Source organism: Diabrotica virgifera, chromosome 10 (assembly GCF_917563875.1).
Source record: "Diabrotica virgifera virgifera chromosome 10, PGI_DIABVI_V3a".
Taxonomy (NCBI): domain Eukaryota; kingdom Metazoa; phylum Arthropoda; class Insecta; order Coleoptera; family Chrysomelidae; genus Diabrotica; species Diabrotica virgifera.
The window spans coordinates 7,052,832-7,070,436 of NC_065452.1; the positions used below are offsets into that span (position 1 = coordinate 7,052,832).

General features: G+C 31.1%; 1 protein-coding gene across 3 annotated transcripts in view; it reads left to right on the forward strand.

Annotated features, from left to right (window-relative positions):
* Positions 1-17,605, forward strand: part of LOC114330054 (plasma membrane calcium-transporting ATPase 2) — a 631,040-nt gene that overhangs the window by 597,233 nt on the left and 16,202 nt on the right. Inside the window, exon 17 of one of the 3 annotated variants that reach the window (XM_028279358.2) lies at positions 3,711-3,725. The exons of the other annotated variants lie outside the window; for them this stretch is intronic. Within the exon in view, the coding sequence (XP_028135159.1) occupies positions 3,711-3,725 (15 nt within the window). The remainder of the gene's footprint in view (positions 1-3,710; positions 3,726-17,605) is intronic. 3 annotated transcript variants of the gene reach the window in all.

Here is a 17,605-nt window from a genome sequence, read left to right on the forward strand (position 1 = left end):
TATACTTGACAAACTTTCGCCATATACAAAATATATTATTGGAAATATTGTTTGACCTTTAGAGAGTACTTTTTTCTTTCAGTTGTTTTCTAATTTGAAATGACCTTATAACATGAAAAATGTATGACATGTGATATATTTTTCTAGAACTATATTAACAATTAGACAATTCTATGAACGTGTCATATCATATAACTTTAACTCAGTAACCTTGGAGTTGGAAAAATAACTGGCTGTATAACAGATATAATCTTAAGCTCCAAAATAATTTCAATGGAAAAGTTGTATGTAAGTCAGTTTTATGTAAAATATTTAATAAAATTGACCGTAGCAAAGTAAAATTATTATGAAACGACAATAATCAAAGTTTAGAATTTAGAGAAAAACTATTTTCAAATTAGGTAAATCTTAATGTGAATTGAGATACTTACCAATAAGCCACAGAGATGCATTTTCTGTGAATAAATTTTAAACAAGCCTTTGATAAATTATGAAGAGAGCAGACGATACAGTATTGACAGAGATTACTAAGAAACAATAGGTACAGGAACAGTTAGAACGAGAAAAATAAAAGTACACAAAGGTAAGGCAAAATATTAGTGTTTACCACTATTGTTTATAACTTCGCTAAATCACAGTAAGGCGCTGGTCCCCAATAAACGTCGCGTATAGCGTAACGCGGTACGTCACTTCTGTATGTTTATACATTAGTTGCACGCTGAGTTCAGCGTGGAATAAAAAACCGAACCTTTATTTATTATATAAAGCATACAGACACGATGTATGGGGTAACGCTGTATGCGGCGTACGGCGAGATATAGAGGAAGTATGAACACATTAAGTTCATTAAGGAAGTAAAAAATATATGTATTAAATAAGAGAAATTAATACCTAAAACGCGACGAAGCAGAAACGGTAAGTTTCAGAGATAATACTAGGGAGGAAAACAACTAAACAAAACAAGGAGAATGACAAACTTCTCAAGAGTAACAACGGATTCAATACTAATAGGCACACGATCAATACGCGAAATATTTGTGAAATGTGGTAGTAATAATATGTGTATTCACTACCAAAGAGTGAACGGCCGTAGCTTAGCGGCAAGAGCGCAGGAGTTCGAATCTCGGCATCAACAACATTTTCATTTCTAAAAATGATACAAGCCATTCACCGTGCTTCGGAGGGTACGTAAAGCCGTCGGTCGCCCTGGGCTAGTGTGCATCGACACTAGTCATTTCAAACAGGTTTAAAGATGCAGTGGCGCCGGAACCTTTCCAAAAGGATCTCCCCGGCAAAAATGTCATACTATATAATTACTACCAAAGAGACAAAATGTAAGGGCAAATACGGAGAGAATTAAAAAATACGGAGTCTATTAGGAGAAATCACAAAGGCAACTATTAAAAAGATGGATGAACTACATTCATGACTAAATGGTACATTATTGTATGAAAATGCATTGTATTATCTAAAAGATTTCAAGCTTCTCATTTGATTTGTTAAAAAATATATCACTTATGTGGCAGCTATTGTATTTATAACACTCTACTAAATAATTATTTAGTCATGTCCATAACAAGAACTCTTTGAATTTTAAAAACCCTTATGTACTCTTAAAAGGTCTTTTTAATATTTTTATAATAAAATATGGGATAAAAGTGTAAGTTTTTCTGGAGTTGTCAGGTATTAAAATTGTTATTGACCTATTGTTCTTCCTTTTTCCTCCAGATTTTATACTGTTTTACTAAGCTGCAGTGAAACAGTGAAACATCTGTAGTATTTTGGCCGCTAATAAAAAATTAGATGACCTTGCCAAACAAATAAATTTAAAAAATTAATGTTTTTGCTTGAAACGCTTTTCTAACCGAATTCCAGGGTCTCTTTGCACATAGTGTTAGAGTTGTTGATAATTTTTTTTTATGTAGAGGCTTGTTTTCAGCCAAAAGTTCAAGTTTCTGAATTGTAAAAGAAACGTCTATATCTATATGTGGCTATTCACATTTATACATGTTCTGTTTAACTATAAACACATATGAAATGTCCATATAGACAGCATGCAGGAATACTTTCACAACATCCACAGTTTTTGGTATTCAAAAGAAATAATTTAAAATTAATTCAAATCACGATTTGAAACAAAGCGCGATTTGAGAGGTAGACTTTTTCTAAATTTTTCGTCAATGAGGACACCTTAAAATTTTAAGAGATTTCATGCTTCGTAGAGTATTATCTATATCGAATGGCTGCTATTTGCTTTGCATAATCATTAGTCTAACTTTCTCTGACAACCTATATATCTACAACTTGGTTGCAAATGTCCAAATTGCATTATAAGATCGCTCTGCGACAAAGAATACTTAAATATATTGAGATTTTACTTGTACTGTATTATTTAGCTCTAGATGAGTTTAAATTCGATTGATTAAATCTTTGTATATAGCTGTATACTGCTTTGTATAAAGCTTCAGCCGAACTAGATTCGTTTATAAGATGGTTCAGCTAGTTTCGCCAGACCGTCGATGACCATCAGTAATTTACTGGAGCTTTAATTTATGGCTGAAGCATATGAGTGCATGATCTCCTTGTAAACAATGATTGTAATGATATCTTGGTTTCTGAGTTGATTAACCATGGTGTGGGATTATTTCTTCCATGACGTTACGCCTCCAACTGAGCCAGAAGTTACCAAAGTCTATGTATACTTTATTTCACTGTTATACAACTGTCTGTTGACATCTCGAACAGTGAGCAATCCTTTTTGATAGTCTCTAGCCTAATTGCAGGTGAAATTTCAAGGAGAAATAATTCTAATCCACGGCTTATAAAACCTGAAAACAATGCACCATTACAGACACCACCAGCACTTAGCAAGGGGATTGTATACTATTATTAAAAACAAGCAAATCTAAAATATTATGACGTGAACATCAAATTACAGCCTTAATCCATTAAAATATATGATTTCCTCAAGTAATACCATGGGGTATATAAGTAGCGAAATAAAATATTTACCTTGATCATGGCGCAACTTACTATTTAAATTAATTTCTATCAAGTAATGTTCAAATAAACGTATTTAGGTATAGAAGGCTCACAAATATAGTGCCTTCATTCCTAACGGCCTTTTAAAAGTGATGGCAAAGTAATAAAAAATAATCCCCTCTTATAATTCTTCTATTGTTGAAAATTTGTAAGTTATAAGGGCCGCTTTACATCCCAATTAAATAATCTTCTTAAAACTTCGCTGTGTTTATTGCTTGGTTTACCGCTTACCATAATTATGCATAAGTCAAGGCACTATAGTTGTTTATGTAACTTACATTTATATACTTTTACAATGGAGAAACCATGACGATTTGTATATTAACCTCAATAAGCGGATTTAAAGGTTATTGCTAAGATAAATAATGAAAATAAGAATTTTCAATAACTTTATGATGGTGAAAACCTTTACCAGGTAAAGCTTTGAATGTTGTGGCAGTTATGAGGCATTCTTCGTACATATAGATATAGAGAAAGTGTACTTTCTATGATTTTGATTTTCTAACACTGTTTTGAATATATCTATACTTTTTAATAAAGATTTATGAATAGAGGAAGTTACTTTTACTCTAGTAGCTAAGTTGTGTTAAAATGTATATTTTTATGTGTATTTATAAGATTTACGAAGTTTTGTGTGTTTACTAATACCCACATATACATACATACAGGTGGGGCAAAATCACGTAAGCAAAGTAACGAATATCTGGTAAAACTGTATGTATTTAAATATTGTATTCGTGTGTGTTTTAAGTGGTGCTCAGATAATTTAAATTGTGTTGATTTGTGAAAATTTTGCAAGTTTAATGTTTTAATCCCGATCCTGATCACTCGGTATGACAAGATCTGACTGCTTGCTACAAATAGACCAGTACTCCTATATGAAATCACTTTTTCTGAGGCACTTCAGCCTTCTTGATTCCTCTTAAAAAAATAATCTGGAAATAAATCTTAAATAAGTGCTAAATATTATCAGAAGTTAAAGAAATAGTCCTTGGATGATCAGAAACCGTCAACAACATATATTTCAGTATCTTCACAGCATTTGTGCTGTTGTATAAATATGTTTTAATTTCACTTATCTAATTTTTCTTGCGTCTCTGTAGAGTGGATATGTGACCATCAACATGGGCTAATATAATAAGTAGAAAATTATTTATGAATTTGAGTCTCTGTGAACTAACAACTAAAACCAAATTAAATAATGCTAAATTTCGTCTAAAGACCCAACTTTAAATTGTTCAAATAATTACTTTTTAAACTAATCTAATAATAAAAAGGAAAAGTGGAAATTTGAAAGCTTTGGTGCCTGATGAAAAAGTAAGTTTTTAGGATTACTGGCCTAAAATCGAGGCACCGATATCCAAGCAGTGTTGTCTGTCTGGACATTTATGCCAAGTTTTGTTCGTGTATACATAAGAGTATTCTGGAAGGCACTGACAAATTAATCTAAAAGTTTTGACAGCAATGAATGCTGTTGGTAAAATGTATTCAGATTCTTAACAAGTTGATGAATACCTTTATTAACCATTGTTTGTCATTGTTGTCTTAAACATTTTGGTAACTTTGGCACAAGTCCTTTGAATGAACTCTTCAACTAATGGACCAACATTTTCGAATTTATATGCAAACCTATTCTGTTTTGAGCAGTATCAACTGCTTAAAAAATTGTAGCATTAAACTAAGTCTTAGGTAACGTCAAGGGGTTTTGTTGAATATATTTCAAGAAGTTAATTTTGCTCAAAATATGTTTCCTTGGTAAGTTCTATTGCGTATCTCCGTTACTTTTTGTCGTGTTTTGTTTTTAATACATAAAAGTATATCTCTTAAAGTTTATTATGGAAATAATATCTTATAAGGCAGTAAAAATTAAAATATAGTGCTAGCCATTTTCAACTAATCCAGGAAATTTTACTAATAGTCACTTCCCTCTAATAGGCATATAATTAATTTATATTGTTGCAAATAAAGTAATTGAAAATGTTGTTCCCCGACTAGTATACACCACATATTAGAACAAATTATTTAGAATAACTGTTGTGTTTTACACAAATTCAAAATTCAAAATTAGAAAATTTTAACACGGATATACAATGATTGATAGTATATACAGTGATTAAAATTAACTTTTGCAACATGATTCTACATTCATTTTATAAATCAAGATGATCTACTTAACGCAATTTAGTGTTTAGAACACTTACAAAGTCACTTGTATGAGGGCCATAGGATCATATCTTTAAATTTCCACAGATCATTTTTTTTATGTTTTTGTTGTTCTCAAACCAATTTATTTCATGCAGTACTTATGCCATGTTTCTTTCGTGATTGGGCCATTTATACTTATCGTACTCATATAAGGATGGTATTACCTTGTTTTTCCATTTCAGTTACATAAAGTTCTTGGTTTATATCATTATAGTCTAAATTAGCTATTTTAAAATTGGAAAAAGACTATGATTTGTATACACTTCTAAAATATACGCCAAACCGGCAACAGGTGTATGTTCTCAAAAAACTTGATAGTGTGAAATTTTTTTTATTAAAATCAGCCAAGTACTTTCAGCATGACATGTTATCTTCAGAGCCTCGTCTTATAGGAGGTTATAAATACCTCCTGGAATAGTAATAGTCACAAAAAACATGATTATTAAAAGAACAACTCTGTTATAAGGGTGAAAACCATTTTAAAAGTTATAAGAATCACATTTAAAAGGTTCTTGTTATACCAATGGCTGTCTCATTGAAACGAGGAAAAAACATCTCTGCATCAAGTTTTTTTTGAGAACATACACCTGTGGTCAGTTTGGCCTATAATTTTAAATATTATACTATACCTATACTATAGCTTTAAATTTAAATTACAAAACATCAAAAATAAAAAACAGTCTTGGCAAAGCTTGCGATCAAGGAAACGTTGAAAATAAGAGAAATCAAGATATCGTCTAAAAGAAAAGTCGTAAAAAACTACTGATAGCCGACCTAGATCTAATAGAGCTATTAATAAAGCGCGGGTCTCCATGAATTTAAAAAATGCTTACCATTGTTTAACACGCTTCATGCTTGAAGGCTGTACTTCCAATTTTGTTTTTAATGCTACGCAAAAGGAAGAGTAAAGTTTACTGACTGGATATACTAGAGGTTAAAAAGAAGAATAAATGCAAAGATGCTATTTGGAAGCACTAAGGTATTCTCATATAAAACGGGGACAAACTTATCAGAATAAAAGAAGCAGCTAATCATTAATAGAGATTTAAAAAAAGTGTTATTTCTGGTAGTATTGAAACTAAAGCACATAATATCTTGCTAACTAATCATGATTGATCAAAGATTAGAAATATAATGCATATCATGGCAAGTAGTCAAAATCTATATAAAAGAATATACGATTAAAGAGAAATTATGTTTACAAAGAAGCTTGTTTTTATACCAGGAGGAGAAAAATCACCAAATACATCTTTTTTGGTTGATCATATCGTCCTTCGACGGTAATCCATAAATATTATATTATACTAATACGTCGCTAAAGAGTTCTAAAAACAACTGTTTTTTATATAAAAACAAACTAAAAATTAAAGGAAAACGCAGAAAACACAAAAAATCGCCGATATAACCTAATTAACCTATGAAATGCCAATAGTGTCAAAATTTCATAACAGTGGAGTAAACTGGTCTGAGGGAGGACCAATTACAAACAAGCATTATGGCGCGGTAAATTTGAATTACTCTTACTAGCTTAAAAACAGGGTATAGACCTATTCAATGTTCTCAACATCATTTATCTTCTATATATCGGCCCAACTCAAAAATATGTACATGTTGAGTGTGTTTATTAAAAGATTGTTTTGAATTTTAAATTTGTGTAGTACATGACAAGATTCTGAATAATTTGTACAGTATTTCGGACTCAAAATCGACTGTTTTTATTATTTGTTGACAACAGCTGGAGGCATCCAGCTTAATAGACTGCAAAAAAATGATATATGTAAAGCTTTGACCCGCCTCAATCAATTTCCAATTCATGGCATGATGGCTCTACACAAATACATTTTGCTCTGGCAGTAATACTGTCAAACTCAAATGTCTCCTTTCACGTGTATGTATGCGCCCACAGCTAGTTGTGTGGCATGTATATATGGATATAAATATAATGCATGTATGTCAATATTTTAATAGCTCAAATACCGGTTCTCGTTGCAAATGTCTCTTAAAATAACTTCTTCTCTTTCCGCATTTAATTAAAAATGTCACCGCCTCTAGCGGTTAACGTGTGAATTATTCACTGTGTCTTCCACAGAACGGATCACTCACACTACAGCTTTTCCAAGATGGCTTTGGCTGTTCTTTTGCGTATTTTTATGTAAATGTGTTCTTATAAAATTTTTAAAAACTTATCGGTGGAATAAGTACTTACAAGCTGTTTATATATTTGCTATTTTTTATTTCATTATCATATCGCTATCATTTTTCCCACAAGTATTTTTTTTTCAAAAATCTCTATTTACTTTTGCGTTAATAGAAACAAAATAATGAAATAAGAAAATAAACTTAAAATTATTAAACTGAGTATCATTTAAATTTTAAATAATTGACGGATTTGACCGTTTACTTGAAGGAAATTCATTTTATCTAACAATAAAACACTGAAAACTTTTGTTTTCAATATTTCCACAAAGTTTATTATAAATTAATGTCATTACAGCTGTTTCGACAGAGTGCCTTTCTCAAGTGATATATGACTTTAAAGTCTCTAACTGAATAAGCTGAGAAGTGGGGAGCTGTTTATCTCAAGTTGGTCAATCAGAATTATATCTGTACTTTTTAATTTATTAATTTCCATAGAGATAAAGATAGCTTAGTGCCTTTATTTTGAATATGAAGAATTTGATACTGTTCATTAAAAGAATGATTATGATCTAGAAGGTGAAGTGCGTATGTAGAAGTGTCTGTTTTTCTATTGTTGAAAGCCCTTTTGTGTTCTGCTATCCGTTTGTCAAAAGTTCTGCCAGTTTGACCGATGTACGTTTTCGGACAGTCACCACAAGTTAGTTTGTACACACCACTCTGTAGTTGCTTTTTCTTTTGGCTCTTATTGTTTCTAATGTATTTGCCCAGGTTGTTGTAAGTTCTGAAACATATAAAAAAGAAAGGAATAACATCAGCTTTCAGAACTAACAAGTTAGACAAATACATTAAAAACAATAAGAGCCAAAAGAAAAAGCAATTACAGAGTGAGTGGTGTATAATAGCTGACATATGGTGACTGCCCAAAAACTTACATCGGTCAAACTGATAGAACCTTTGACAAACGCATAGCAGATCACAAAAAGGCTTTCAGTAATAGAAAAACAAATTCTACATACGCACTTCACCTTCTAGATCATAATCATTATTTTAATGAATAGTATCAAATTCTTCATGTTCAAAATAAAGGCCTTAAGGGCACTCAAAGTCCGAAAATTAATTTTTTAACTTTTTTGTGTTATGATTGAAAATTATTATCTGAAATCTTCTCTTTCCTACGATATATAACACATTTACACCAGGGAAATAAGGCAAAAATATACCATGTTCGGGACACTTGAGCAGCCAGGTTGCAAATGGGTTTTTGGGTACTATATACCTAATACATTATAAATACAAAAATGCCCGTCACAGTTTGGACGAGAAATTTTGTTATTAACAAATAAGGGTCAAAAATGAGAGTTTTTTCGTTTAAATCGCTACAGGTAAAAATAGGGTAATTAAATGTCTTATTTATATTTTTCTTTTAGTAGATGAGTCAAGGTTTAAAATACCGTTTTTTAAATTTTGGTCCATTTATTTGTTGCTTCGGATATTGCAAGATAAAACTAAAATTTCGAAAATAAAAAATTTGCTATAACTTTTGCGAAAATGAATTTAGAACTTTTTCATATTGCATGAAAAGTTGAGCCAAACAGTCCAAACAAAGCACAAAAATTTTTAAGACGATGCGTCAATTAGTTTAAATTTTATTCAATTTTGTTTATCGCAGAGAGCTTTTTTTTCGCAATGTTATTGTTCAGAAAATAATAATGATACAGCAATTCTATGAAAACAACATGAAAGAAGAATAGTCATATTTTCAACTCATTTAAAAAGATCATTAAAAAGTCATTTTTATCACTCGGAAAACATTTTACTAAAATAGAGTCATTTTTGGCTTATAAACAATTTGATTAACTGTGTTACTATTGACTGTAGGCTAAAACTACAATGGCATTTAAAAAACTGGTATTTTTATACGAATTTTCAAAGAAAAACTTTTCGCCTAGGTTAATTACGGTCAAAGTTAGCCACTTTTTTATTTAATTGACGGCTACTTTGTTTATAACAATTAAGCAACCTAACTAGAGCCATTTTGAAGTTGAAGATATATAGGTTATGTGTAAAAGTTTGAGTAAACTTTGAACCTCAACAAAGTGGTTAATAAAGCTTTAAAAATGGCGTCCGAACGGAATTAATTCGTGGTCGGCGGAGGGGAATTACTAAAATACGTGCACTCAAAAAATGAAACTGATTCTGCAAACATATGCTCCGATTAATATCACTGGAACTTGTTGATGGATTTTGATATTTTTTTTAATTTGTATGTACTCGTAGTCTTATAGAGTACGTTATGTACACACAACCCCACCTAACATTACCAAATGTTAGGGGGAACTCCCCTTATCACTCAGGGATATAAAAAATGGATTACGACCGATTCTAAGACCTACCGAATATACATATATAATTTCATAAAAATCGGTCAAGCGATCTCGGAGTAGTATGGAAACTAACACTGTGACAGGAGAATTTTATAGATGTAAATATATAGATGGCTATTAACAAATAGGGGTTGGTGATAGAAGAGTGAAAATTAAGGGTTGTATGTATTTTTTAATTCTACGTCATTTAAGGTAGATAATTTTGTCCAAAAAAATAAAAAAAATGTCAGGGGGCAACCCCCTTATAACTTATGGGTATAAAAAAATATATTAAAACCTCTTCAACGTCCTACAGGACAAACGTGTAAAATTTTATAAAAATCGGCCAAGCCGTTTCGGAGTAGTATGGTAACTAACACTGTTACAGGAGAATTTTATGTAGATAGAAGTAACTGCGAATTAAATAATAAAAGTGGCTAACTTTGAACCTAATTAACCTAGGCAAAAAGTTTTTTTTCTGAAAATTCGTATAAAATACCAGCTTTTGAAATCCTAAACTAGATTTACTCTATAGTCAATATTAACAAAGTTATTCAAATTGTTTAGAAGCCAAAAATTACTCTATTTTACTAAACTTTTTTCGGAGTGATAAAAACGACTTTTTAATGATTTTTTTCAATGCTTTAAAAACATAACTATTATTCTTGCATGCGGTTTCCACGGAATTGCTATGTCATTATTATTTTCTGAACAATAACATTGCGAAATGTTATTGTTCAGAATAACATTTAAAATTAATATAACTCTTTGCGATAAACAAATTGAATAAAATTTAAACTAATTGACGAGTCGTCTTAAAATTTTTTGTACATTATATGGAATGTTTGACTCAAATTTTCGTGCAATATGAAAGTCTTAAGGCCATTTTCGCAAAAGTTATAGCACATTTTTTATTTTTGAAATGTTAGTCTTATTTTGCACTTTCCGAAACAAAAAAGGATCTGACCAAAATTCAAAAAGTGCCATTTTAAACCTTGGCTCATCTACAAAAAGAAGAATATTATAAATAAGATATTTAATTACCCTATTTTTACCTGTAGCGATTTAAACGAAAAAACTGCCATTTTTTACCCTTATTTGTTAATAACTAAGTTTCTCGTCCGAACTGTGACGGGCATTTTTGTATTTATAATGTATTAGGTATATTAATTAGTACCGAAAAAATCCATTTGCAACCTGGTTGCTCAAGTGTCCCGACAAAAACCTTATTTCTATGGACTAATAATTATAGTATAAAATATCCATGGTTACAAAATTATTTGTTTTCTGAACGTCTGCACTCAACTTACCGTGCACCGGTAGCTTTATAACCTATTACGAGTGTTTTATGTTTTTGCGATCTCCCGAATACTAGGTTTTTAACTTTTGATGTCAAATATCTCTGGATCCATAGATGATAGAAGGTCCAAATTTTTACAGTAGTTGTAGATGGACAATATTAAGTGTCGCGTAAAGTTTTATTGAAAAATGTACAAAAACAAGTAAAATAAAAAATAAAATCTAAACTTTTTTGTGTTTTTTTGTAGGAGTATTTTAAAAAAATTTAAAATTAATGTTTCTTTCACTCCAACTTTACAAAAATCTACCCTGCACTACAAAATAAAAAAACTAGGTATCCAAGTGCTTTGGTTACAGAGATATGTGACATAATGTTAACAATGTCGTTGTTAACTTTGGGTGCCCTTAAGCTATATTTATTAGAATGTATGGAAATTAATAAATTAAAAAGTACAGATACAATAATTCTGAATGACCAACTTGTGACAAACAGCTCCCCACTCCTCAACATATTCAGTTACAGACTTTGAAGTGTAGATGCATAGTAAAAACACATCACTTGAGAAAGGCACTCTGCCGAAATATCTGTAGTGACATTAAATTATAATAAATGTTGTGAAAGTATCATGTGCTTATTTTTAATTGTTTTATAGAGAAATATGTATGTATATGGAAATTATATCTTTGAAACTGTAATGTCATAATATACTTAGCTCTTCTTATTTCTACCTTTCTAGATGTTGATAAATGCAATTTGTTAAATAGAATTCAGATTGTGATTACCCAAAGCTATTTTGGAAAAGTTGTGAAAGCCCAGTAGAAAATTCCAGCATTTACGCATTGTTTATTATACGTATTGATGTTATTTACTAACAACTGTAAATCATTGTCTTGAAGTTTCAGAATGACGCATGCATCGTATATCGTGAAAGTAAAAAATAAAATATGCTTTAGTAGGATAATTGGCATTTACGTAAAAAATTAAAAAGTTTCTAATCTAGACATAAAACAATTAATTTGACAGAATTAAACAACTCGACAGTATATGATCCACAAATTAAACTAGTGATTTAATCATTATCCAACAAATGTTATTACCAATGAATGAATGAATAGAAGAAGTTAAATATCAGCTTCCGTATACTATACTTATTACTTTCAATAAAACTTTGTGTTAGTTACTGTTTGTCCTATTAGTAAATCACAAAGGTTATATTATTCAACAAAAGTGACCTTTCTAATAATGATAAAAACACTGATAATCTATGGGATAGAACCACGGTACAACTTAAAAATGATTGATTTGCAAAATTACAAGTTTACATTTCAGTATACGTTTTAAAGTCCTGTGGCCTCAACGAAGGCCAACAATTTCCTTATTGATAGCTTTAGAATCTCTTCATTCAGCTATTTCTCTATAGAATCTCTTCATTCATACTATTTTTCAGCTCATTCAAGACTCTTTAGAAGCGCTTGATTTTGTAGTGTGGTGGGAGAAGTGGCACAAGATTGCAAAGCCGTCTTTTTCCACCAGAAAGTACTGAATCATAAGTAACTGTTGGTCTTATCACTGATGTGTATAACCAACAGATTACCTTCGGTTTCTATCTCCAGGTTTTTCGTATAACTCGTCTGCCGTTCCAGAAGAGTCGCATAGCTCTGTTGGTTATATTGTTAATAATGTGTGCTCCAATTGAATTTGGTGTCCAGGTTACCCCTAGATACTTGACCTCATTGGTTAGTTCTACTTCCTCCACAAATAATTTCAACTCACTCAGTCCAGTAAGTTTCCTCTTATTAGTAAAGGCTACTGATTTAGTTTTGGAAGGGTTCACAGGGAGGTTCTATTTCAGACACTAAGTATCTATGTAATGAAGGGCACATCGCATTTGATCCGCAACAGTACTAGGAAATTTTTCCCTAGTCAGATTCCTTGGTTGCTAAGCCCATGATTTAGAAGTCCTTATAACTAAGTAAACTATTTGGAATAGAAAGCGGGCTTGTGTTAATATTAAAATTAGTGATTGTAGTTTTGTAAAGACAGTTGGACATAGATAACACGAATAGTAATGTAGAAAGTCCTTTTCTAATTTTATAACCTTTCTACAATGAAGTTTCTTTTATTCATTTTATATACACTCGAAATTTCGGAATTCGAAAAACCATACTATACGATTTAACATTGGATTGCATGTTATCCTAGTAAATGTTAGAGACAAAGAGCATATTTTACATAGGTAACCTTGCTACGGTACGATATGCAGTGTGATTTATGAATGAAACCATGCAAGAATAGACGTACCTAGTCTTAGACAAGTTTGTCTAGTATTTTAAATTTAGTATTACAATAAAGATGGTCGTGAATGTTTAACATGCATGCGAGGGAGTATCACTTTTGGTAAGCACAGGTGTGAGGGCATATTCATATATATTGCCAGACGACAGGCGATATTCCTCTTCTTAAGACCGCAAGCGTGCAACATTGGGAAAATATTGTATCATAATGATTGGTACTCTCCTTCAATAACATTTTCTGGTAATACAACTTGTTGATGCTGGCAGATCTTTTGCTAACAAATCCCATAAAATGATTATTGTTATATGATTTATTAATAAAAATATATACTAGTTTTCTTTAATTCATATTTAACATTCTTTATTCTTAGATCAAAATATCTGTCGAGTTTTTTAATCTGTTATATTAATATGAATAATATTACTTGTAAATAACCTAACGAAGTTATTTTAAGAACGGAAATAAACGTTATCTTTTTGAACATAAAATTGCCACATACATTGAAAGTTTATGCACTAAAAGCACCTCCAGACTAGACCACTATATATGTTCACCAAGTAGAAACAAAAGCAGTGTTCAATTTTTCCCCTTAAAACTTTAAAACCTAACCAAATGAATTTGTGATGTGTATTATTATATGATTATGATTATAATATATGATTTACATACTGGTGTTTTAGATATTAGAAGTTGGTAGCCAGCATGTAATGAAATCAGAATGCTGGTGATGCATGGTATCTTCAGAAATGTGTTTTCTTCGTATTTACTGCTAAATGTTTAATGCGGAGATGTTCGCTGAATTTCTTGCGCAATATCAATTTTACTGATGTATCGACAGAAATAATATTCAACTATCAATCAGTTTTTAAATTGTTCATATTCTTGCCAAATTTAACTAAAGGTTTTGGAGCCTGTAAGATGGAATGAAAACTTAATTAAGAAAATAATCATAGTTCAGCAACATAAGAAGTTTAGTATAACAATAATAAGTAGAAAACAACAAACAGACAGGGTGTTTTACAACGAGCTTACACTGTATATCTCGGAAACTACTGACACCGTATTTATGAAAATTGGTTTATTGGGATTACAACTTATGACGAACTTAAAGAAAATAATATTTTAACAGGCATGGCATGCTACTTCCGGTTATGCCAGCAGTGAACAGCAACTTTTTACAAGTCAAGTTTTCAATACAATAAAATAATATTAAATTAAAAACCTTATTGGGACCATTTTTCTTGTTACACCTCCGTGGCTTCAAAAATTCAAGCCAAACGGATGCTGGAGCAAAAGAAGGTGAGGAAATTCTACAATTTGCAATTCATAACGTACCTGTCCAGCGCGGAAAAATTCCAACGGAAAATGAACCCTTATACTCATATAGGAGTAAACTAATAGAAATAAAAATGAATAAACATTTTCATTTTGTTTCAAAACGAAACCAAAGCCGTCTTATATTTCAGTTCATTCAGAGAGCGCTACAAGCACTCTGACCGGTTTCAAAACTTGTTAGTTTATCATCAGAGAATACATAAATGTAGCTATCTCTGATCAAACTAAAATAGTTTAGGCCTACTAGTCTCAAATTGCAACTAACGAAAATTCTAGACACTGAATTATTTTAGTTTGTTCAGAGATAGCTACATATGCATTGTATGATGATAAACTGACAAGTTTTGAATCCGGTCAGAGTGGTTGTAGCGTTCTCTGAACGAACTGAAATTTGAGACGGCTTTGGATTCGTTTTGCAACAAAATGAAAATGTTTATTCATTTTTAACACAACTTTTTATTTTAAATGGAACACCCTGTATATTCCTGTACTTTAGATACTGTGAAAATTTTGACAGATAGAGACAAACTTTTCAAAGTTAATAGCTCATCCATTTACAAACATGATGTCTTGAAAATCTTTGCACACAAAAAGTGTGTAACGTTTTTTCAGGAGTTTACATCTAAATCGAATTTCGAACAGGGTGTTCAGTAAGTCAATAATTTTACATGAAACACCATATATTTAATAATTTAAATGAAAAAAGAGTTCTAGTATTAGAGTTCTGTATACCTAAAGTTTACACTTTTGGTTATAATTGCGGTTTAATGTCAAGGGTAAGATATCTATTGTTTTATTTTAGCATGTCGTGAATTAATATGTCATAATTGTCATTATTTCTGGTTAATGGTACTTTTACAAAATGGCAAAAGTAGCTCGTTTAGAAATAAACCATGAAAATTGCGTAAATTAGCTTTCAATACATACTTGTGGGAATGTGACAGTTATTACTAGAACATATTCTATATTTGCTACAAGATAACACCCGTGACACCATGAAGAGATTACTTGAAAATTTAACACATTTTAGTTGTTTTCAACAAAATGTCAGCAAATTGAAGCCTATTGTTCATAATAATGATCAAACTCAATGTTCTTGGATACTATGTTGCTTATCCCGAAGCGTCTTTACGTTGCGGTGAGATATATTTTGGTGTACAATTGCTTATTCAACGAATTTTAACATAAATTTCATCCCTATTCTTACATCTCAGTTCAAAGGTTGAAGGAAACACAGTATAATAAAATAATAGAATTTGCAGAATTTGTAACGATAAAATGTTAAGCAGATAATGAATTTTTGAAGAATAATATATGGTGTGGCAAATCAAAATTCGAAAAGAACTAATCACAGCAAGAATTCAGAAAACAATTTTTTCTTCGCGATCAAGCTCCTTCTCATTGTTCAAAAATTCTAAGCCACTTTTTAGATGAGACATTTGAAGATCGGTGGATAGCCAACAGTGGTACTGTCCGGTATCCTTCTAGACCACCAGACATAACACTTCCAGATTTTTTTATGTGGAGGTACTTGAAAAGTAGCAGCAGACAAATAATAGTAGTAGATTGGATTCCCATCCCCTTAAGACAAAGGAAGCTTGTGAACTTTAGTTCGAAATGCATTAATTTCTCTCTCTGCAGCATGATCAGATAAAAAACTAAACGGCCTACTAAAATAAAACAATAAATATCTTACCTTTAACATTAAATCACAATTATCTCCAAAAGTATTAACTTTAGGTATAGGGAACCATAATACCACAAGCCTAAAGACTATTTACTGTGGTTTGAAGTTTAAGGAAATGGCATATCATTGGTGAACAGTGAACATCCTGTATTTAGAACTTCGGTTTCGATGTAAATTCCTGAAAGAACGTTACCTACGCTGTATGTGTAAAGGTTTTCAAGACATGTTTGTAAATTGATGAGCTGTTAACTTTGAAAAGTTAGTCTCGATCTGTCAAAATTTTTGAAAAAAGTTGAATAACTCAAAAATATAACGTTTTGCCCTATGTTATCTTATACAAATTGTATTTAGAATCTTACGCAGAATCTAACAATGCAATAATATGCAGGGTTTGCTTTTTAAATTAACAAAGTTTCTGTTCACTTCCGGTATAACCGAAAGTGACATGTCTGTCAAAATATTTTCTTTAAGTTCTTCCTAACCTGTAACCCCATTAACCAATTTTGATAAATATCGTGTAAGTAGTTTGCGATTTATAAGTAGTATAAGCTAGTCATGAAACACCCTGTATAGATTTATATACCTTACATTTTATGATAAAAAATATGAAAGGAATTAAAGAAAAAGTGGAGCAAAGATATAACATTACTAATTAACAAAGACCCGGAGGCGAATATATGGAAATAGAAGTAAAGTTCGAGATGTACCAATGTAAGTACTAAAGTTAGAGATGTACTCGGTATAATCGGAGACAACGTAATATAGTTAATATTAACGTTTAGAGCGTGTCTTTAAAGAGTGTAGATCCATCTCAAATTTTGGGTACTATTGTTGGTATCTTTTTCAAGCAGAGCGTCTGTTGGCTACGGTAACTGAACTGCTAAATGTACTTACAGGTGAAAACCAATAACCGGGGGAGGTATTCACGCACATTAACTCAAATACTCAAGGTATTTTGAGATAAGTCCACGTGTAAATGCCTGTATATTCTATAGAACCTTTCTCCATTTATTTTACAATAGTATTCAATTCATGACATGTAAGATATGTCTGAGATATATATTTCTGTCATTCAGCTTAAATATTGATGTCAAACGTTTTCAAGAAATTCTACAGAATGTACCGCAAACAAACATCTCTATCTATTTTGTATATAGATCAGTCTACTGTATATAGATTCACTATGAATAAGACTTTGGATTTCTAGATTCTTATTTAGTTGAGTATTCTAAAGTTTAT